Here is a 24,658-nt window from a genome sequence, read left to right as displayed (position 1 = left end):
TCACAGCTGTGGCGTGGTGGCATGAAATCCAGTGAGGCGGGGGAATCTGATTAAGAGATCAGACTGATAACAGGTGTCTGTGTGTGATAGCGCTGTCATTTGCATGCAGATGTTTATGTTTGTTTTTAAGTGAGCAGGCTTTCCCAACAGCTGCAGCAGTGTGTAACCCAGAGAGACACAGAGACAAACAGATTAAAGACCGACTGATAGGCAGAGATAAAAACTTCTGAAGTGAGAACTAGGGCCGCCATTCTTGAGCCTTAAGGATATTTTTCTGATTCTGTTATTAGGCCAATAATAATGCAAAGATCCCCTCCCCACTCCCAAGCTTCAGGTTTACCTTATCTCCATAAGCTCAATAAAAACTGTTGGTTTGACTAACATGATCAGTAATTTCTAATCACATTAAATGTACTGAATTTAATTCAACATGACTTTTATATGGACAGGAATGTTGCTGTTGTGCCAGAATTTGTTTGGAAGAGACCACTGCATGTCACCTTTTATAGGAATCAAAGATAGTAAACAGTACACAGTAAACAAAATGAAATCACCTGGGATTTGGTGTTTAGTCTCTTTATTATCCAAATGACTGCAAATTAGAGCAAAAGGTTATTTGTTTTCAATAAATCTATCAAAGGACCAGAGAGATAAAATCTCAAATGCTTCACATCGTCTAACTTGAGATTTTGTTTGATCAATTTTAAGAATAAGTGATATTTTTTCTATTTTGTCTTCTGAATCCAACTGGTCACAAATACAGTAAATCACAAGTATTTTTCTGATGTTGTTTGGATGTTTTTATGAATACAAAATGATGAGACTCAATAAGCATTCTCCAGGTAAACACTATTCACTCAGTGTAGAAGTTCATTGTTAACTATTCACACTACAAGTGCTATTCCGATGTAAATTTATGGATATGCTAATTTAGCAAATGGGAAAATAATGGGAGTGAATTTTCATTCTAGTTCCTGATATTGTGCATCCATATTAGCATATGGGCTGTCTGTACTGCAGATGTTAATTTGAAGGATTATGAAGAAAGATGAGCACATCAGGTATGTAGATAGCGTAGGATAGTGCATGTGAAACAAAAGCCACGCAGCATTTGATATGACGCAGAAATTGGGCTTCAGTGAATCGAATTAGTGCAAAGTGCTGTCGTACTTTTGGTGTGTCGGTGAAGGCTTGCAGTGCCCCAGTGGTGCACATGGAAACAGAGATGGAACTAGGAGGAATCAATAATTATCCTTATCAATGGGAGTGTTAGGAATTGGTTCAGACTGGTAACAATCACAGACATTGATTTTATCCCTTTAAAAGCAGTGCATACTGACAGTGCTGGTAATGGAGTCGAAAGTCCAGATCAACATCTCTTGAGAGGAAAGCACATTCTTGTGTGACAAGCAGAGTAAGCTCCAGAGCTTAGGAATACTATGTGGCTATTTTCCAGCAGCCTAATGGTGGTTGTGTACAATTTAATGAAGCTAACCACAGTGGATCTGGTGTGCATAATTCTGCTCTAAAAAATGGACATTACTCCAATTACAAACTACAGGTGGGGCATATGTAAGCATATTCAGATGGTTTTCTAGTAAGTTTACAGGAAGGGAAGGCCTTCGTGGGTTAGTTTGTGGTAATTTGATTCAACACATCTTTATAAGGGCTGTGTGAGCACAGTACGAACTTAAATAATGAAGCTCCTAAACCTAGATTGTGACACAAAATTAGCTACTAATGACCTGCCTTTGAACTTAAGTACAAATGTACAATCATTCAAATGACCAAAACCAAAATACATGTAGTAAACCAGGGGCTTTGGGGGCCCTGGGACAGTTGCCCATTTTACCAGATTGCTAACTGTGTGCCAACAGTCTTCATCCCAACCCAAAAACCTCCTCCCTCTCATTAGTGTTTCAAGTCGAAAGGAAGACCTCATTAGTAAAATCACCTGCTGATCATTTGTTATAAAAAAGCTGCAGACTGTTGGCTCTCCATGGCACGTTTGGCCAACCTTGAGCTATACTTTGCTCTACTGTTCATGATCAGAATAAAAAATGTCTTTGCTGTGCATTAGGATGTGTTGGATAGTTGTATGACCTGATCTCTTTTTCATTTTGGTCATTCATTTATATTGACACTGAACAACAGAAATAAGCACAGAAAAGTTTCTTTAAACAGTGTCACATCCCGGTCACACACCCGCTCAGATAAAGGATGCTCGCTGTGCACCTGATAAATGTTGACAGGTTATGTTTTAAAGATTGATATGTTAACTGACTGACACAAAGCTTATTCCCATGTCCCATCTCACACACAGCTTGTGTTCAATTATTCCTAATGGTTCTATTTGTTCCTCTCTTACAGACACTGGGAGGCATTTGCTGGAATCGCAAACACTGTTTTGATAGTGCAGACTACTGTGAAATCAACATCGCCGGAAAAAGCTGCGAGGCTCATCTGTATGGCGGAGTGGTGGTGTGTCACCCTAAAGAAGCTAAAAAGAGAAACAGAGCCTTGAGGAGTAAACATTCATCTCTGCAGTGAGAGGCACAGGCAGACTGTCCTGCTGCTGTCTGATCTAAATATTCAGAAAAACACAATGTGCATCGAGCCAACGAACACTCCCCTTTTACAGCCACAATACATATAGATTTTTTTTGCCTTAAAATACCCACTGCACTTAACTATATTATGGGAATACAGTAAGTTAAGTCCATCTGTGGACATGAGTAATCATAATCCTATGGATTCAAGCTTCCACAAATAAGTCTTTAAAGAAGACACTGGTGATGCTCAGTCTCACTCGTTTTCCTAACAAAGACATCATGGAACCAACCTAAAATCTGATATTCATATTGACCAAAACTGGACACTGCAGTCCAGTCTCCATTATGGAATCTCAAGAGGGCCTGACAGGACTGTCCACAGCTGCGTTGGTGGCCATCGCCTGCAACACACTTGTTGCCATCCTCCTCCTTCTTCTCTGTCTAATCCTCTACCGAGCCTGCAGGGTCCCCTCCAGCCCGGAGAGGCTGCCGGTGCTGGCTCCCAGTGAAGGAGAACCCCAGCAGATGAATGAGCACAAGTACCTATTGACCTCCTGACTGCAGAAAGATGAGTCAAACGTGTCAACGGGCGATGGCATCGGTGCACTCCTCCACAGGAGAGGGGACTGAGGGGGCTTGGGGACGGAGTGCAAGCTTTAATCCGGTTCGTCCTTCATAGTTTCTAAAGTCCGCTGTCGAGCTGACAGCTGACAAAGATAGTAAGGAGGAATTGAGAGGAAACTATTTTTAAGCAGACATCACTTGTCAGATCTCGTCCCTGGTTTGACAAAGGGCAAGAGGAATGCCGACACACACCGTCTGAAGGAAAAAGACCACGCGGCTGGATGCAGGTTACACATGGACCGAGAGAAAGCAGTGTTCAGTACACAAAGAGCTGCTGGCCTGTTGTTGGAGGTTTCTAAATATAACCTCTTATTTCATACTGCTGAAAAAAAAGAGAGAAAACCAGTCTATTGCTGAGAACAGGGGACTTGAGCCTGTGTGGAGTGTGTGTGTGTCATTGTCACTCATAAATACCAGCAACCTGTGAGGCACAGCGCCTTGCTGAGGGTGTTACATAAGGACCAGAGAGGCTTAGTTGAGATTTGTGTCCTCTTCAATACGGCCCTCACACTGACATCTGCTTGTGGCTGCTCCATGATGGCCCACTCACTCTGGACCGAATCACAGGACGCTCACCTACAGAGGGATTTTATCATATAGAATTCTACACCCCACAACCAATTATCAACACTTAACTTGTATCGCTTGCCGCAGCTTCAGACTCAACAGGGCATGTTGTAGAGTTAAAAGTTTTTATGATGTGTATTTTACAGTACCTTCCGCACTGAGTAAGGAGTAAATAAGAAAGCGTTGCAGAATATATTACTGTTGTGGCTGTTAAAGCTACTATGTGTAGAAAACTTTAGGGCATCCCCAGTGGTAGTACTCTGACAGCACTCCTCCCCCAAATTCCTTTGAAGTCAACAACACGAGAGATACGGAATAAATCAACCCACAATACGTCATCAAGTGATTCCTGGAGCTCACTGCACATCACATAAAATAATGTAAAAGTGGTAATATTACAGCTGTTGCACTGCAGTTGTGTCTTCTCTCTAACCACTTGACCGCTCTTCCAACCAACCCAATCTACAAAAATGCAACATAAACAACTGGGACAGACATTAGAACAAACAGTTCTTTGGCCAACCCTGCAGTATGCCTCCTATTATCACAGAAATGAGGTAACTGCTGGATTCTAAGTAGTATCCGAATCATTTGTTACGCATTGTCTGTAAAAATGAGGTGATCGAACGGCGCTCTCTAACTAAACTTGTGGAGATGAAGTAATGAATCACACTTAAGGGAGAGCGTGCTGCATGTGTTCGCAAGAAGATGTGAAGGGCAGAGGAGCTCTCTGTAGCGGAGAGAGAAAGAAACAGAACCCGGGACACTGTGGCAGCATTTGATTCCAGTTGAGCATCAGAGCACTGGGTGTACTTTACTGAAGGACACAATCATTAAGACAGAGAGGAAGGGAGAGAAGGCAAAATAAAGATGGACACTGCCATGACTCAAAGCAAAGTTCTCCCCGTAGATGGGATATTAAAAGGCTCCTATCTCATCCCTGGACGGGTGCCCAGGACGGCATGTGCCAGCCAAGATAAGTTGTCTGGATGTAGTCCATAAATGGACCCTATTACGCTAATTTATCTCCCCATTCACTTGCCGTAACTCTCCCCCTTCACTTTTCAACTTAATCAACTTGTACAATACATACGAAATGGGTTTAATAAATCCCTGCAGAAGAGGTCAGTCAAGTCAATGGAACTCTAATGTTGCCTGATTAACATGTATCAAGTACTGCAGTATAAATACATGCATTATTAATTGAACATTAATCATTTATTAACAGTTTAAGAGGGACCGCAGTAAAACATTTTTAATAAACATATACAAATAGTTTTGTTGTTATTTCAGTGTTGTTGACTGTTTACAAACTGAGCAAAGGAAGTGGGGATTTTTATGAATGAGAATAAAAGATTGTACCATGTTGCTGTGTTGGGGAGAGAAGCCTCAGAGGCCACGTTAAACTGTGCTTTGCTCTGGTTCTCTCAACAGGCTGAGGAGCTTCTCCATCTTGGCTACTTCCACTTCAGGACCCTTAGGCATTTCTTGACCCTTCTTGCTCTACACACACACAAGAGAGAGAGAGAGAGAGAGAGAGAGAGAGAGAGAGAGAGAGAGAGAGAGAGAGAGAGAGAGAGAGAGGAATAAGAAATGACTTGACTTCACACTTTCCAAGCACTGGGAGAGACCACAAACCCAGCAGGCAGGCAGTTAACAAGAGGAGAGCACAACATAATCAGACAGAAAGTGAAATGGATATAAGGTCAATAGTTGAACAGTAGTTTTATTACTCCATTATTTAATAATTTCTTTCCACCATATTGTGAAAAGTGCTACCTAAAGGGCACAATTGCAAAGGGCAAATTCAAAGACATCTTCTAATAAATACACTACTGTGTGTGCAAAAGCACAGCCACTTAAGAGCTATATAATGTGGCTAAACGTTTGTCTTGTCCTGCTGCAGGACCTCTTTCTACCTCTGTTAAAGGATATTTAACAGGCCTATTGTTACTCATTTACTATTGTCTAAGTACTATTGTTAAGTCTTTTCTCAACTGAACTGGACTTTGATTAAAGAAGCCTGATATAATCTTAAAGTTCAACATAGCTTCACTTGATTTTAACCATCCTAAATCAGGAAATAACACATATAAGAGCTGGGAATTTAAGAGAATAAAACGCATTACAGCTGTATGACCACTGTGCAACTGGTGACATAATCATGCCACATTTTAAGGTAGTTATATTAATTTATTATATATAATTAGCTGTATAATGATATTACAACTTACCGGCTATGCTGTACAAATATGATGGACGATATTATTGTTCATACTAATAGAGACTGGAGATTCTCAGGTGGAAGAAAAAGCAAAAAAAAAAAAAAATGTGTAAAAAAAATCTAGCAGTGTAAAGATCTTATTACTTATAACTTACTGTTTAACAACTATTTATGTAAGCAGTGAATCTATTTACCTGTCTGGCTCTCACCAAGACATCCAAGAAACTGGCACAAGAACGAAAATGAAAGCAGTCCACAACTCATTTGGGTTTATTACAGAGACAACTGGAAGGATGCATCAAGATGCTTCCTGTGGCCTGAAAGCTTTTTCACAGCAGACACTTGCTGGCAGAGGAAAAGCAGCAGTGTAACTAATAAAATGAATGATGGCCCATTATATTCAAGCGTCCCGGTAAGTAATTCTAGCGAGCCAAAATGCACATTACACAGGACCCTGGAACTAAAAAGGTCTATTCTAGTCAAGTTTTATTTAGTGTGTTCACACTGGATAAATGACAGCATGAAGGATAAAAATACTAGTATGCATACTAAAATACATTAGTGTTGGTGGACCATCCCTTAATGCAACAGACAGTGGAAATACACAGTCATAAACTTTTAGCCTTAATTTGATGTCTGTGCAACTTTTATCATATCCTGCTAGCATGGCTCGTATTAGTATGGAATTGGGACAGAGTGAGAAGTGTGAAACCTCTATTCACTAGTCGAATAAATGAGGGGTGTCTTCTAACTCCTCCTATGAAGCTTAGAAAATGTATATCTATATTTTGATGTAGCTATTTTGAAGTGTGAAATGGATACAGCGAGGGGGCTAATCCAGACAGACAGCTGCATTCCCTAAACGAATGAGCATCAAACCTCGATGCAACATAATATCTCTGACATGATGAATGGCTCAATAAAGCAGAGGAGAGAAAGGCTGACTAACGCACACAACAGCACTTAAAATTAATAAAACTTCAAGTTTAATCAAAATCATTAAAATTCATTATCTCTCGGGATGTCAACCCTTGTTCTGATTTATTTTCTAAATTCTTATTTTTGCTTGCTTTGCTTACAGCGACAGTGAAATCCCTTTGCTGTGTCTACTGCATACAGATAGGAAGCCCCACCTGAGTTGCAAGGCTCAGAAATTTATGTCTGTTAATTTTCTTGTACTCAACATTAATACAAATTCAAATGTTATGATAGACATTATATTCTGGGAGACAGTAGATATTAACAGACAATAACAAAATATTGCATAACTGCCACTTGTGGTTTGCGGGCAGCAAAGAATGAGGCCACTGCAAAGAGATGAGCAGATGAGATGAACACATTCATGCTGCACACAGTTGAACAGAACAGCGCGTTGTGTTGAACACAGACGGGTCATTTGGTGTTAGTGGTCATCGAAAGCTGAGGAACTTTTGCAATGTGTGTCTAATGTACACTATCATTTCTTTACAGTTCACTTTCAGGTACTTAATATGCATTATGTGAATTGTGACACACTTTCAGACCAGTTTTAATTAGAACGTGATGACTGCACAAACCTTATCTATCACAGCAGACTCTTGTTTCACCTTAGACTTTCAAACATTTAAAGCACCACTGGCTAGTAACAAGGGACATGGACTCTTGGGCCCACACAGACCCTCCACGATTAACACCACATATCCACAGGCCTATACAATTCTGTGTGTACAGCATAACAGCACGTACACCTGACACTAGCTCATTAGGGACTGTAGCCCTTAGGCATACAACTAGGAAATAAGTGCTCGGTTCAGTACAGTGGAGAGCACTCTGCACATTTTAGAAGATACTTTGGCTAGGTGCACCCTGTAGTAAATGTCTGTTTCCTGGCACTTTTTTTGTGAAGCAAAAAACAATGAATTAAAAACTATTTGAGCAACCCTGCAGGGTATAAGAGGTCAAGTGGACTGGAGTAGTTTAGTGAGAGTAAACGAGCCAAGAAGTTGTCTCATTGGTCTTATCGAAAGCCCTTGAAATGTAGGTTACGGTTTGGATTGCTAGGCCACTGTGCCAATGGTTTGGGTATATTCATGGGCCACCATGCCCATTGTGCTGGTTTTAGTAGGCTGCTGTGCCAGTTTTATAAGACATATTATTGATAATATTTGCTGTGGGTGTTTGTGCCTGATGCTTATTTGCCACACAGAGCACTGTCAGTGGTGCTGAACTGTGCAATTATTTCCCAATTGTATGCTTTAGGGCTACAGTCTGAGGTCGCTAATGAGGTAGCTCTGAATGTGTGTGTATGTGTTGTTATGCTGTACCCATACAAACTGTGTTTATGCGTGTGGTGAAAGGAGAACTGTTTATGTGTGTTGAATCCAGACGTGTCAGTGCCGTGTATAATGCATAAAAACGTGTTGTGAAAATAAATACGTGTTACTCGAGTCATTTGAATTTCTTCTAGTTTACATGCATCAAATGTGAACAATACAAAAAGAAAGTGAAGAGGCTGCAGAGCTGACTGTAAATGGGCCCTGATTAAAGTGTTGTGACTCAGTGTGCCATTTGGTTTCCTCCTGTGTTTAGTAGGACCGCTGTGATTACCCCGCAGCTCATTAACCATTGCCATGAGTGGCAACAGATCCTTCGGTGACTCATCAATTGTGAATGGACTAAAGTGGAATACAACTTGCTTTGAATACGAAATGTATTGTACCTTTCTATTCCTCAAGATTTTCCCAACATTACGTCTTGGCATTTGTTGCCAGCGTTACAGTACTAGTGCCAGGCAATATGAGGAGACAGATACGGGGATGACTTGGGTACCCTTGAAGCCAGGGTGGCCACGGTTATGTGATAGGCCTTTTAAATCACTGGGCCATCAGACTTTATTTTATCTTACGTTTTAGGTTGATTTCAGTAAAATTTCCAATACATAACAATTCTGCTTCTTTCTAATGATCTTTTCTACCACACTTATTCAATTACAAACAATACCCGATGTTTCTGTGGCTAATTGTTAACTGGCCTAAATACAGACGATTAGGGATACTGGTAATGAGCTGCTGAGGAGGAGGAGGGTGCGTGGCCTCTATTCCATTGTTATTTAGTGAAATTAGCTTGAGGTCAAGAATGAATCATCTGATCTGCTTTCATTGATGTGGAACAAGTGACAGTCATAAATAATGCAACAGGGCAGGCATGCATCCAAGACTGTTTACAGATAAGACGGTATATTAGGTGAAAGAACACAATAGGCCAATGGAGTGCAATAGTAACATTGCAGAACACACTTCTGCATGGTCCTGGAAGTGGTAGAAGATTTGGTACCTAATTTGTAATGTGGACAAGCTTCATTTGTAAGTGCCAATAGAGCCTAATTATAAAGACAAAGCAGCAAGAGAAGAAACATGGGATGGTAAAGCAGCTTCACTTGGAAAGGCAGGTTTATCTTCTTACCACTTGTTGGCAGGCTTAATACGGGCCTAGCTTTGCAGTAAATTAGCTCAAATGATTTTAATGGAATTGGCAACTTGATAAGACTCTTACCTTGGGTTTCTTGCGGAGGTTAGGGGAGAGTTTGAGGCTGGTGACGTAGCCTCTGTCATCACCCACTATGATGATCGGATAGATTGGATTAAACTCAATGTGAGTCAACTTTGTCTTCTTTTTGGCCACCACTGGCTGCTGGCAGATGGCCTCATATTTGTTGATGTTGAGGTCAAAAACATGAACCTGAAAAAAATCAGTGATCAAAAGAATTAATGTGTTGTTTTTTACAGTTCTGACCCTGTAATTGAACTGACATTTCAGGCCATTAGCAATAACACTGACTGAGGTTTTAAATATTAATCCAGTAAAATAAGGGACCCATCTTATTGACTGGTAGGATGGAGGAGGCATGTCTAAAGAGAGTAAGTAAGTAAAGGGGTAAATCAGCTGTTACAGACTGCCTTTTCACATCTTGTTTGTGTTGTTTGTGTTGCTTTTCATGTGAGAAGGAGAATAGAGGAGCTAAAGCCTCTGCAGGGATGCAAGCCTGACCATCTGGTGCAAGGAAGGGTGTTCCCAGTAATTCAATGAGTGTGCACTTCAGTCCGTATGTGTGTGTGTATGTGTGTTTGGCAGCCACAATACAAAATCATAGGCATCGTTATCCAGAAGGAACCAGATCACAGATATTCTTCTTTCAGCCTAAGTGCATTTAGAGAATCCGTGGACAACAAATGAGCCCACTTCAAAGCGCAGCCCACTCCTTTTACCAGAAAGATGACTGTGCCCGGGTCGCTAGGGTTCACACTGTCTATGTGCAACAGCACCACACAAAGCATCGCAGTCATCACTTGCAACCAATCATCGTACTGTGCTAGGGTATGACTTTTTGTAACCTCCATCACTGCAGCCATTATCTGTGCTTTTGATTTATAAGCATTAATGTAACATTAGTCATGAGTGACTGCAGTACACAGTCAATACACCGGAAATTCACGCAAGAACATGGAGCAAAGAGACATTTTACAGCATTGAAATGAATGCCCATAATTTATCATTACATATTGTATCTTCTTTCATTTTAATATTTTATGTTAAATTAGTTAAATTATTTCTTCAATTAAAGTATCAGATCTTAAAATCTAGCATGAGCTTATGCAGGTATACTAACTGAAATGTTTGGCAGCTCCTGTGCAGAAGGTTACGAGGAGCTGCACAGAGAGCAAATATGGATTTGGAGACTTATCACTGGGGGATAAGCCTGGACCTCTCATTATTTCATCCTGACACTTTATTTCCTCAACAGTCAGCTCAGATGGAGAGGCAAGGACAGAGAGAACGAAGAGATATTTGTTTGCAGTGGCACAACTCAGTGTCATTCTTACACCTCAGCCTGCCAGGCAAGTCATTATCCTTATGAACACATGTACACACGCACGTACGCACACACACACACACACACACACACACACACACACACACACAAACACGTCCGTGATTGTGTCTCTGACATTTTACCGTGTTGCAGCAGCAGGCAAGGTTGTCATCAACAGTAAATACACGTCAAGCAGCGCACAACTCATGCTGAGTCACTCAAGCTCTATCAGACACTTGTCACAGAAAAGAACAAATGCACTGCAGAGAATCTGCTATCCTGGGGACGATTTTGTCTATTAACATCATGCACTGGGACCGCACCATTGAATGTGGGAATTCTGGCAATATCCTGTAATATTTTTAAAATCTCACAGCAACCAAATGTCATGTAGAATAGTTATTTAGTGGATCCAGTTAATTCTGTTTACAGGCTATATTTACCCTACCTTAAAATACTCGTATACCTAAATAATTGCTTCCGTCAACAAAGCCTGAGCTATTTTTGCCCAAGCGCATGCTTAAAACCCTACTGAAATGATGTTCAGTTCTGAGTTCAGCACACTGACCTTGATAGACTCCAATTTAATATTCTTGTCCTTCCTGCTGCTTAGAAAGGACAGGATATTGTGCTTGTAAAATGTATGCCAACTGATGAGCTTTTAATGAGTTTTTTAATAGCTGCTTTTGATCTACTTTGAGAGAATAAATTACCATAGTTACAAAAAGGGCTGGGACTTGATATGCTTTCTAGCAAAGTCATTTCATTAATTGTTTTTTTTTGCTGTAGAAGATGTTTACAATTAAACAAACTGATGGTTTTATTTTGGGTAAAAACATCTGCTATATGAATTGCAAGTTATTTTTATGCAACTTGTATCCCATAAAAGCGGCATTTGATTTACAGCTTCCTCTCATCTATATCTTATCAAGACTCATGGTTGTGAAATAATTTGCATAATCGTTGGTATACTACAGCACTGTATGTATTGTGCCTGTGGTGACAGGACACACATACGCACGCTATCACATAAGGTGTCTCTCAATTGCTCGGCTCTCATTTCCTCTTTGTCACTCTCACTCGACTTCACTTGGCACACTGGACAGGAAATGTGTCAGACACAACACTCTGGACTTTGTAGCTCGGTGCAGACTGGTGCGAAGACAAACAGATGGGGACAGCTTGCAGCCATATTAAGAAAATATGTGAAGATAAGCAACATGGGATCCACTGAAATTACTTTTGGCTGGAATCAATAACCTCTGGCAGGGCAGGAAGCCGCCTTTTTACAAGAAACTGTGTTCGAACAAACTCAATTTCCTAAGGCTATTCTGCATGAATCTGAGGCTTAGCCTTATAAATATAGTAAGGGTTTAGTCAGCTGAGTCTATACTATAAGGATGATAACGAACTGGGTGGCAGGTGGTAGATGGGGCAGCTGTTTGTATTTTCGCATATTCTGTCAGGTAAGTGTCAAGCTCATGTTATCTTAGGTACACAGCAGATGTGTGGTGGCGATAATCATAGCCTACAGACAAAGCATTCTATAGGACCTCATATACATCTGAGACTGGTTACACACACAGTCTGTATCACCTAGAGCCATGAAAATATCTTATATTTCATCTGAATATTTTTGATTTAATAGCATACAGATCATTATCAACGTGTTGAAACACTTTTATTAAGTACAACTCGCTAAAACTAATATAGTACCACAGTCCTGAAATAAATCCTGCCTTCATGAAGGTTATAATGTTCTGTTTTTGTTGAGATTGTCAGTTTTTGGTGCTGTTGAGTTGTGATGAATTATATTGACAGGTGTTTCTATTATTTTGTCCACCCCATTTATATTAATTATATTGCCCAACTCTACATTCTGTACCACACGTAATCAGTACAAAGTCAGCTTTCTTCAACTATAAATGTAACCCACTGGAATGTACAATCAATGATGTGAGATTCTTAATACATCTGAGCATAAATCATGTACTGTAGATTGATCCAGAGTCTTCTGAAGGCCAAAACAAGCAAAAAAAAAGTCAAATATGGGCTGCAAATTTAAGTTTAGATGGACACTTACTGTTCCATCTGTTGTGACAGCAGCAAATACAGTGGAGGAGTATGGAGACCAGGCAACATCACCAACAGCGGCAAGCAGGTCAAACGTGAACATTGGAGTGCTGGAAAAAACACACAGACATCCAAAGTCAGACAGGAAATCAGTAACTTTTCATTACATTTAATTAAATAAATGAACAAGAACTTCTACTCATCAGCTTACGTTGCTGTTTAGAGTGTAGTGTCAGAGACAGATCTATCTAATTCTGCATTACAGAAGCAACTACATTTTGTTTCTATGTTCAATGCATCTTTAGACTGCCATCCATGGCAATCAGTTACAATCCGTCCAGACCCTGAAGCCTCATCAGAGCCTGGCAGAGTATCGGGGGGAGATGAAACAGAAACCTTCTGCACACTATTTCCTCACATTATTAACTTGTGAAACACCACAGGAAGGAAGATGAAGAAATGCAATATTTCTAAGAGTTGAAACCAGACACATACAGGTCGTCTTCAAATATTAGGGAGGGAGTGTGTGTGTGTGAGCAGTAGAGACAGAGAAAGCTACTTAATTTTCTATTTCAATTGGTTGCAACTTTGGTAACACAGGACAGACTTACATATGTACATGAAATGAATCTGCACCAGCAGTCTGTTGCTAATTTGGTGTTTGACTTACACTTAGTACACAATTAACACCTGAGATGGCCTTCTGGACACATTCTGCAAGTGAAGCACTACTCAAAAGATGGTAGAATATGTTTACCATCAGCAAGCTCAGAAAATAGTAATGTTGAAATTAAGAATGAGTATTATTAAAAATGCATTCAAAATAGTGCTTTAGCAGCCCTGTGAGGATGAGAATACTGATTATCTAAATGTTCTCTTACTCACAGCATCCTTCCTCAAATACAGTATACTCAAATTTTCGCAAATCTCTACAAGAGGTGGAGAATTTTCTGTGCAAAGCTGACCCTAACAAATTGAATGAACCTTAGTAAACAAACCTGAATGCACAATCAGCCACACTTAGCACTTTTCCCATTAACTGCAAATTGCGCCAGCCATCCTTATTGATTTTGTGCAAGATGCACGTCAGATGACAAACTGTGCCTCCATGCTGCTGTGCCTGTTTGATAAATAACATGCATACTGGTACACATAGAATATGTCTGAAATTAGGCACAAATGGCAAATAAATCTGGCCCAGAGTCATTTAAGAATGATACTGCACATACTGTAAATCCAGAGTCCGAGCTATTAGGATTCATAAATTATGTCCAGATTTCACTAGGCTGAGGTGTAAATTTATCAAGATAACTGTATGTGATTAATAGACTCGATGCAAGTATCTTCTATTACTACAAACCCTTCAGTTCATCCAGGACTGACTAATGTCATCTGACAGTTTTACAGGATATATTAGCCTCAGCTGTCAAGCAAAAGTAGCAGTTTTCAGTGTAAAGCTTTCACACACTTCCGTACAGCGTGGTAAAGTTTGAGAAAAGTTGTTTGATCCAGTCAGACCCTCTCCTGGAAACAATATGTCTTGTATCTATGGGATGTTATGGATCATTCTTGAAAACCCTGTCTCTCATAATGGGCGGATGATTACTATCATTATTCAGTCAAGCTGCCTGTGCTGACAAGAAGTGGGAGGCACAGCGGGTTAGTCAAATAAGCAAGGACAATTATGCTGGGTCCATGATGAGTATAAGAATGTAATAAAGATTTAAGACTGACTTTAATATTATGGACAGATTAAAGGAATGATGATTGTCTTCTCCATTCTTCTCTGAATGTACGTAGACATTTGAACAAAGAGCATTAGTAATGTTGTAAACTGTGAAGATATGAATACAGTATAACATTGCAGTTGCTATTCTGTAACCAACCACTTTCCAGCCAGGTACTTTTACTTGAATAATGCTAAACCTAAAATATGAAACTTTAATAAACAGTCCACTAAACTAAAATACTCATACAGGCTGCAGTTACTGGGGAATCCTGAAATGAACAACAACCAATTGACTAATTCATTTATTGTTTATTTCTTGTCCTTTTCCCCCCCAATTTAACATAGCCAATTCCTTAAGCACTGTAGTTCTTCATACTACTTAACTCTGTATGTGTTGGAGTTGACACATGGCTGGCTATGTGTCAACTCCAATACATACGGAGTCATACGCTCCTTCACCCAGCACTGAAGAGCTTCACATGGAGACTGTAACACTAAGTATTTCAAGCTTTTCCCCAGAGACATCACCCTCCTCTTCAATGCACAAGAGCCAATTAGTACGAGTCACTAGCGCAACAACAAGTACATAATCCCTCAACAGCTTCCCACCAGCCAACGCTGTCAGTTGTGTTTGATGGGACGCCCAGTTAAGCCAGCGGTGGTGGATGGAACCCTAGATAGTGCAATGGTGGGTGAGCAGTATTGCTCAATAATAATGACAACAACAACATGCCATCAGAATGCCACAAAACATTTGTAACACAACATGCTTGTCCTGGAGATGGTGTTTTTACTTTTTGATATATGAAATAAAAATAATGTAGAACCTTCAAACTGCACAGGAATGGAAATTACATCTGATGATAAAAGAAAACAAAACTTAATACTGTAGGTGACTAGCTTCTACTAAAAACCTAGATAAATATAGACAAAACAGAATATATAATAATAATAATAATAATAATAATAATTATTATTATTATTATTATTATTATAGTTATACAATCTACAGCATCTAGAGTGATTTTGTATCTACAGTAGCTGTAAGGATACACTCTATCTGCTGTCTTACTTGATGGTATGATCCCAGATCTTGACGGTCCAGTCCGAACTGCAAGAGATGAAAACCTTTGGGTGGAAGTGGTTCCACTTTACAGCATCCACTGCCATGCTGTGGGCATCATAGGTCTCCAGGTACTGGCTTGAGTATGTCTTGGAGCACTAGGGAATAAGGAAAAGTTTTGATGTGGACAAAAGTCGATGGTGTTAACACAAGATTTTTCTTAATATTGAACTATTTAACACAGTGTTCAGTGACTGGAGCAATTCATTATCTGCCGGTGGCACATGCTACTGTAACCACTGTGTTGGAGGATTGTTGAAATGTATAGAAACTGTCAAGATGAACTTATTTTATTGGGATAGGAATGATGTGCTTTTACCATCAATACAGCAGCAGGTATACAGAAAGTATTTGCATAATTCTAAGCTTTTTGACTATTTCTCTCAAGTCTCTCATATTTTTTCTTGTCTCAAATAGATTCCTAAAACACTAGGTGATAACCCACCAGTCCAGGGGGTAAATTAAAGTTTCCATGGTAACACCGTTGCTGCTCAGCTTAATGAAATCTTCAAAATCAAACTGTAATCCAAACTGTTATTGTTGTTGGTGTTTGTGTAGTACGGTTAGCAGAAATTAGAGAAAAAATAAGCCTAACTAGACTATCACTATGACACTATGAGAAAGGGGGCTAGTAAACAGATCATTGCTTGATGAAGGTCAAGGACCAAAGCGTTACTAACTAATAAATGTTTTGCAAGTTAGACAGTGTGCAGGAATTTTCTTCTTGTTGGAGACTAGTAAACGGATAAAATATAAAAAGTAGGGACAAGGACATGATTTGTAAACTAATTTGTCTTCAGAGAACTTATAAAATAAAGTAAAAGTAAAAAGAGTAAAAATATTTTCTTGAGAATGCTTTATGTGTCTGGGAATACATCATTCTGCTGAAAAGGTCCTGCAGTGACACTGCAGATTGGAGACAGGCTAGAAGTCTAATATATTTGACGGTTTTAACCCAAAGAGATGTAATCCTCTTTGAATCAATGTTTAATTGCACTATAAATTTGCAGTTTGTTGCAGTTGACAGAATGGGGTTTACAAAAGCACCACATAGTAGAAGAGTTAGATTGCAGGGATAAATGAACTGTCTGGGATAAAACATCAAGGCTTGTGGGGACAGCTGCTGCACTTCCAAGCACTGACAGTTTGATTGTTGACCTGCAGCTAGGTGAAAGATTCTTAATCTGTCCTCTCCTGGGGTTTCTGTGGCACTAAACCTTGAGGTGATGGACAGAACATATTTCATCTCACATACTGGATGTGTGTCTGCAAGAAGGGTGATTTCACAGGGGTTAAGCAGAGGTGTGTGTCTCCATACACACAGCATGTATCCAAACCACAGTCACCATAGAAAGTGGACAAATCAGGTGGCTGCTTCACTTGTGAGCTTACCTTAATCATGTTGCCAGGCACAAAGCCATTAAGAAATGTTTTAGAAGTGTCTGATCACTATTAAGTCCAATGAGTAAGCCAAACAGGTATTTCCAAAGAGAAGTCAGGAGCTTTAAGGTAGCAAGGTAGCATAATTCTTGTCTGATGGGAGTATATTCTGTAAGTAATTTCACTGATAACAACAAGACAAGTGAACAGACAGCAATGTGTGCCTTGTATTAAATGCTATAATTTAAGTAAAAAGTAATCCAATGCAACAGTATAGCTTTTTTTTTAGATTTAAATAGTTTTTAGATGATGATGAATTATTTAGCAGTGCTCAGGTTTTATAAAGTTGGAGCAATACAGGTTAAATCTGTGGTCTTTTCAAAGTTGGGTCCTCAGGGTGAATTGTTGATAATGATGAAAAGATAAAAGAATGCCTTGTCCTTTAATCTTACAATACCATTGTCTCCTAAACAGTGTGTTCACCTGCCTGTGTGTGTACTTAAATTGGTGCATTTCTGTGTGCTCTTGCATAAATTACAATACTAGCAGTATGGAATTAATCTCAGCTCCCATAATCTGACTACCAAACTCTGTATTCTCTTTCCAGACATGTGAGATAGACTTCCCTCAGGCACTTTTATAAACATCAGCCAATTTGAATGATGTATGATGATATTAGTCAGTGAGCTGTTTCAACAATTTTATGTTATTAAATCAATAGAATGAGGGCACGGTAAGTGCAAGCAAATGAGACTTTTATGAGTGTCTTTCTGCCTTTGGTAACATGAACATGAGGAAGAAAAGCATAGAGAAGGTGGGAGGCCAGCCAAAAACTACCAGCTGTCTAATGTGGACAGAGAGAGCCTCTGCTTAAGGAGACTCATTAAACCCTTTATGTCGAGCCTGAGGGGTTCCCAAAGGGCCAAATGGACACACAAGTGCACATGCATCATTCTGCACACACACACACACACACACACACACACACACACACACACACACACACACACACACACACACACACACTATTTCTAGCTTGTGTACTCTCTAGATTGCAAGCCCAGCAGGATATCTGTGAGTGCACCACAAACAAAATGTGCTTCCGTTTTTCAGGGCAGACACTGGGAGACAGTGTAAAGCCCCGAGATGATCCTAATGTCATTTGGGGGTGGTGCACAAAGAAAACACATTTTAGGGATATAGCTTTGCCAAACAAGATCAGCAGGATTTGTGGAAGGATTTTCAAAAGTCATCCTACCCAACTAACTTTGCAAAACCTGTTTGGTTATATACATACAGTGCTATATGGTCAAAAATGGAAAAAGAGTGTAACTCTGGCAGTATATTTCATATTGAAACCATGTTCTGTTAGAGCAAGATTTAAAGGCAGATTAAAGGTACCTTAGGTCACGACTAGAGAATGGTGTCGCCCGTCAGAGGGCTCACAGCCTGATACCCACTGCACAGCCTAATGATAGGTAAAAACATCCTTTGACATGAATAATGGGCTTCCAGAGGACTGTTCATCCAACTTTGACCAAATTTCACTGTTCATTGATAAGTAGCAATGTGTTCAAATCTCCAGATGTGCTTTTTCTGTCTTCTTCTGTCTAGCACCTTTGTCAGTGGTCATTCATATGCACAACTACTGTTGTGATGCATAACTTATACACTGACAACAAGTATTGCTGTTTATTTGACCCTGGTTCTGTTTTGGGGCCGATTTTTACAGCACTGTCAACCAGGGCAAACTAAAACATCAAATTACAATTAATATAATAGTTGGAAATGATGACCAAATAACTATATACTGACTCTGTGGATTCAAACAAAGGGAATGAGGAGGACAGCTAATTAAGACATGTGTGGTCCATGGACTGAAAAATGAATTCATTTGACATATACTACCTGTGAATATAGTGCACTATCAACACTACTGCATACTGTAGTGCATACGTAGTATGGAACTAGGACACATCTGTCTCATTACAGGATTATCTCAAGCAAGTGTCAAGTCTCTACTGAAATGATCTAATAACCATGGATGCCTGAGTGCTTGAAATGCAGTAAATGAAGTGAATAATACGCTACCTTATTAATTCATGGTTTTTAGAAACTATTTTGCCATTTTATAAGGGTTATGTTTTTATCACATAGATGATTGCCCTGCAATTTATTGTGTATCATAGACTTATCCATATCATATAATCAGTACTGTGGCCAATATGTAGTACCTTGATGTTATTGTTATTGTTATGCTGTGATTCCCTTCCCCCCTAGACATTAAACTGCCTAAGTGAGCAACGTCAACAAGATGCTTAAGGTAACTGTAGAAGTGGCCAATGTCATCCAGCCAAAACCAGCATAGTGGAATCCCTGACACATACCTTGTGTATTTTCCCCTCCTCTGTGCCAACTAGGAAGAGGTAGTCGATCTGTTTATGGAAGTCAAATGATGTTCCACAGGCTGCAGACAAGAGGCACCAAGCACTTAAATTAGACACACACCGTTACAGACACCGGCCAGAGGCAAATCTGATCTGATATCAGATAATATTTAAATGCAGTACTATGCATGAGTAACAGCAGTTTAAAAATGAAATATATACAGCCACAAGATGACACGCAGAGTAATGAGACCTTACCGATGCTGGGCTGCTGTGCACCTTCTGGCCCCTCAGAGACAGCACCATTCAGTGACAGTCTGATAATGTCTGTAAAGACCAGCTCATTCTGCAAGCATGCAAACACACTGTGATGCAGTATTATATGCAAGTTATAGCTATAAACACATTCAAATGAAGACAACCACATAAACAATTGGAAATATGAGCAAACACACAGATACACTTATCCACCCACCCACCCACACCCACACACACACACACACACACACACACACACAAAAAAGCAAGTTATTAGCATCTCAAAAGATGAATTATATTTGCATTTACTAAAATAACACGAAAAGAGAGAAAATCACTGTTAATGCTACCATATAAGAGTGCATGTTAAAGACAGAATATATAGTATGTAAATAAATATATTTTCTTGGCTAACCTTGACAAGTGTCCAGGACACAACTCGGCCGTCAGATGATACAGAATAGAAATTGTGGTTGTTGTCCATGTCATCATTCTGCCAGCGAACCTGAATAAGATAATATATTATGTGACATTTCCTTTACTCTCCAGCAGATGGAATTCTCTGTTAGGTTAAGGGAGTATCATAACTCTGGATCACTGCATGCTTGGTGTTAGAGGGTTTATTAGCTCACTTACAGTCCCAACTAACAGGTTTGAATAGTTCCTAAATGGCAACACTTGGTAAAAAGAATTAGCGCAAGAGTGGAGTCACAGTCACTGGAACTAGAAACCCACCCTGAAGTCCCAGTTACCTCTACAATAGTCCCCTTCTCTCACCTGCCAGACGGGGTCAGTGTGCTTGCCGGTCTTAGCTGTACTCTTATACACAGGTTCCACACCCTCCTCCTTCAAGTTGTAGACAGCCACACAGCCGTCATAGAAGCCGACCGCCACCAGGTAGGAATGCTGCTCATGGATGTCGAGGCACAGGATGCCAGAACTAGTGGGGTAGATGTACTCTGGAAAGGCAGAGTTCTTCAGAGAGTAGAAGACAAGCATGCCACACCCCTGTTTACTGAAATCGTCTGGAGGGAAGGATGCAAAAAAGATCAGGTCAAACACCAAATTTAAAATAGTTTCAGAAATCTTAATGTAAGTGCTCACATATTAATCCTCATTCATATCCTGTTTACTTACATGATCCCATTCCCACAGCAAAAAGGTCCTGATATTTCTTATTCCTGTTGAGGACAGGTGTATCAATCAGTCATCCTCCCTTCTTGTAACAACAGAAGGGATACACAAAATTGAAAAAACACGAGATAATGTGACTGTTGCAGCAACATAATCCACCTAGCAGACCTACCAGCAGAGGGCAGCGACAGACAGTCTTTTAGCTTTATCATACTGGAACTTCCACAAAGGGAGAAGGGTGCCCTCCTGGTCTCTGAACTCATCAGACGCATCCTCAAAGTATTTGAAATCTGAAAGGCCATGAAAGGAGGGCAAGGAAAGAAGAAAAGAGAAAGTGAATATCTAGTGGGATTGTAGTTTAGTATTGTGTCACATATTTACTGGAACATACCTTGTGCTATGTCATCAAATATATTCTGATTGACCATTCGTTCAAAGATCTTGGACGCCTTGTCCACTTTGCCGATGTCATCGCTCTATAACGGAAACATGACATCATTTTGGATGGAAACACTGCAATAACATACTGCTAAATGATGACTTTAATTTCCCTTCCTCATTACATTATCATAGACAAAACAACGTGAGTATGATGGTAAAGCATTATGACAAATCCTGGGTAGTCATACTGTTAGCTTTGAAGATGCAACACTATGACAATAATATGATTCGACAGCCATTAACAATGTATTGAATGGTAATGTATGGCAACACTAATATCAGATGTAACAGTGCTAAGATGAATATACACACATGTTATATTTAGGCAGGAATATTGGTGAGCACTCAATTTACCTGAGTCTCCGTCAGCATCATCTTCTTCTTGCTTATGTCGTTATCTTTCTTTGATGGTACAGCTTTTTGCTTCTCTTTACTCTTTTCTTGTTTCTGCAGCTCCTCAGCGTACGCATCATAAATCTCCCACTACAAATAGAATAGAGTTATTACAGTCAGCCCATGTGAGAGTGCACATTCACGGATGTTCTACTGTGTCAAAACAAGCCTGGCCTAAACATCTCACTCAAACATGTCAGGTAACTCAGTACCTGATTTGCAGTGGCAGAGAAGATGCTGCGTGGAGGAGGTTCAGTCTGGCAGCTTCTTTCCTACAGGAAAATAGGAGTGACTCCACTGAAACTCTTGAGGCAGGCTATGAATATTTCATTATACACAACTCAATAATATTTTTTTCATACATTCCAATATTTAACATTTTCCCTTTTTAAATGTGAGTTATCTCAACTACTACTGTATGTAAAAGATGTGTGCTATGATAAGATAAGAAATTAGATGCTCCTATAGCAGGACGCTATCCTCCTTCCTACCCTCAGTGGGTTATTGAGGGTCTGGGAGGCCCTCTCACTGAAGTTGAACTGGTTAGTAATCTTTGGCTCCTTCTTGTCAGTTTTGGAGGCAACACTGTCTGGTCTGTCCTCTTCTCCCGCTTCCCCCACTTCCCCTCCATCCTCTACAGGTGTTGCCTGTGGAAAACCAACATGGGGAAGTGTAGCTCAAGTCACATTCTTGATTACTGACCTTGTGAGGAAATTACAAATTGAATGAATTGATAAACAAGACATACATTGTCCAATATGGAATATACTGTCCAACACACACCAGTGCTTTGATTTTAGTTCAGCAAAACATATTTTTACCGGGGTTTCTGGTTTCTCCTCCTCAGGTTCTGTTCCAGTGTCGACTGTTGCAGTCTCTGGAAATTTTCCAAATGTTAAATCATAATTTGACTGTGTAGAAAATCATCACATTTTTTACAAGTAGACGGGTCTTGAATTTTATGGCACATGTTGAAAGTGACACCTTGTGGCACCTAGTATGAACTACACCAGAAAAAACAACAACACTTTATGCTACAAAAACACACCATGGAACATATGGACAGGAATGACTTATTAGCCTTGAAAATATCTAACAAAGTGTTACTGTGATAACACAGAATAACACTGCAGCAGGTTTCAGTAACTACCCTCAGGGAGACCCTCCTTGGCCCTCAGTCTACGAGCCTCATCAGAGTCTTGATGCAGGAGGCTGCCATCCAACACAAAATGAACAGCCATCTGATCCACTACACTGGTAGGCTTGTAGGAACGTTCCTGGAAAACACAAGAAGCAATGACGTGAGGAACAGCGAGCAGAGAATACAGTTTTGTTTGATTGTGGTTAGGAGAATAGGTATATTACTGAACTACTTACATGGTATCAAGCACAGGATCATTTGTTATCATCTTTTAAATGTGAAGCGACAAACGTCTGATAATCTTCAGCATGAGGTTGCTTCAGTATCACAGCAAAGGCATTAAGTGATGTGAAGTCTTAAATTTGGATGTAACTTTCTTACCTTGAAGCTGTAGCGGACAATATTTTGGGGTGCATGTGGGTTGTTTGCAGTCAGGATCCTTGTGAGTTCCGTCTTCAGCTCCTATTGATATCATTACAGACATAGCAGAGTGCATACCAGCACAGGTTATACATGCCTAACTAATTTGGCAGAGGCATTAATTACAAAACAATAACCAAAAGATGCCAACGCATCATTCTAGTTGGAAAAAAGGGTTAAGCAACATCAGCAAAGTCTGAGTCAGTCGCCTCAGCACAGCCCATTTGGATGTCTTATACTTGAGAAATGAAGATCCCCTTCCACTTACCTCCTCAGTGAGCTCCAGCTGATCTGGAGGCTTAGTAAGCGCTTTCCCATGAGACCACTCATCCCATCCATCACCTGTGTCCACACCCTCTTCCTCATCCTGCAACGTTACATACAAAAGAGATTTATATCTTGGTTAAATTAAAAATGACATCACGTTGTAAAAGCACATGTGTTTGTCATAACTGTTCCTCCTGCAGCCAGATGCCAAACTCCTGAACTATTTTTTGGGATTTTATTTCACAGGCCTGTGAGTTGGAAGTGGACCCACCTTTTTCTTACTTGAAGTTTTGTTTGACTTCGCACCAGGTGCCTTCTGAGCAATTGAGCCCTGTGTGAAAACAAATGAAAACCAACTAGTTCAATAGGTCGCTGCCAGTTTAACATCACTCAAAGTGAACTCTTCTGCTTTTATGTTATGCAGTTGCTGTAACGCAGCAAGCATTTTCACTTTGCTAACTAACAGTTAGCTAACGTTACTTAATGCTAAAGTAAGCTGCCGTTTACCTTTCTCACAGATGCTACAACGTTGTTGTTAGAAACGGGCATTGCGATAAGAGTCCGGTTAAATTACTTGACAAACGATTTAGCTATTTAGCCTTTTCAAAACATAGAGAAGACAAGACAAGAGAAACTTTTAAACCGTTAAAAGCAAAAGAAGACAAGTAACGTTAGGTAGTCAGCGGCTGTCTGTTGCTGTATATATGTTGTCAAGGCAACCAGCCGTCTCGGTTGGTCACTGTAGAAAAGATCCCAATCAGGTCAAGATAGTTCCCACCACACGGAGCTCACTGTGGGTTTATTAACGCCCGTTTCCACTTCTGAATTAGTCGTATCAGCTCCTGAGAACATTTTATATCTTCTGAAAGCCGCAGGTCACAGATGTTACCATTTAACACATCGTTTGTTCGTTAAAAGGCTGGTTGTTCAATGTTTATGAGTAAGAAGACTACGACAGAGTGGAAAATGTTACGTTAAGTTGTATTACTCTGAAGACAAAAGGGATGGGTATCTGTTTATTTAATTTTCTTCCTGAAACTAAACGCAGTATTTACACAGGTACGGACTTATATAAATGTCTTTAAATTGACCGTCA

At 39.9% G+C, this 24,658-nt stretch overlaps 1 protein-coding gene and 1 long non-coding RNA gene across 2 annotated transcripts; one reads left to right on the top strand and one right to left on the bottom strand.

Annotated features, from left to right (window-relative positions):
• Positions 1-3,134: 3,134 nt before the first annotated feature.
• On the top strand, positions 3,135-8,393 carry LOC127371698 (uncharacterized). The gene is made up of 2 exons (XR_007886432.1): positions 3,135-4,867; positions 5,178-8,393. It is a non-coding gene; the product is annotated as an uncharacterized LOC127371698 (long non-coding RNA).
• dnai1.2 (dynein, axonemal, intermediate chain 1, paralog 2) lies at positions 4,940-24,628 on the bottom strand. Its single transcript, XM_051414661.1, has 20 exons — positions 24,070-24,628; positions 23,834-23,893; positions 23,564-23,662; positions 23,257-23,337; positions 22,885-23,011; positions 22,556-22,611; positions 22,226-22,381; positions 21,947-22,006; positions 21,696-21,824; positions 21,292-21,376; positions 21,073-21,190; positions 20,904-20,947; positions 20,544-20,791; positions 20,182-20,271; positions 19,767-19,854; positions 19,509-19,588; positions 15,691-15,839; positions 12,900-12,999; positions 9,499-9,684; positions 4,940-5,246 (listed from the first exon to the last, which is right to left on the bottom strand). Exons 1-20 carry the CDS (start codon positions 24,109-24,111, stop codon positions 5,145-5,147), a joined length of 2,100 nt encoding a protein of 699 aa, XP_051270621.1. The 5' UTR covers positions 24,112-24,628; the 3' UTR covers positions 4,940-5,144.
• Positions 24,629-24,658: the final 30 nt, after the last annotated feature.

The sequence above is a fragment of the Dicentrarchus labrax genome, unplaced genomic scaffold (assembly GCF_905237075.1).
Source record: "Dicentrarchus labrax unplaced genomic scaffold, dlabrax2021, whole genome shotgun sequence".
Classification (NCBI taxonomy): Eukaryota; Metazoa; Chordata; class Actinopteri; family Moronidae; genus Dicentrarchus; species Dicentrarchus labrax.
Note: the sequence above shows the minus strand (reverse complement) of the source record. Positions and strands in the feature narration are given on the sequence as shown.

Coding starts and splice junctions, on each gene's coding strand:
- dnai1.2 (XM_051414661.1), bottom strand. CDS start 24,111: ATGCCCGTTTCTAACAACAACGTTGTAGCATCTGTGAGAAAG. Junction 22,612..22,884: donor CAAGGAGGGTCTCCCTGAGG/GTAGTTACTGAA, acceptor GAAAATTTCCAG/AGACTGCAACAGTCGACACT. Junction 22,007..22,225: donor CCCTCAATAACCCACTGAGG/GTAGGAAGGAGG, acceptor ATTTTCCTGTAG/GAAAGAAGCTGCCAGACTGA.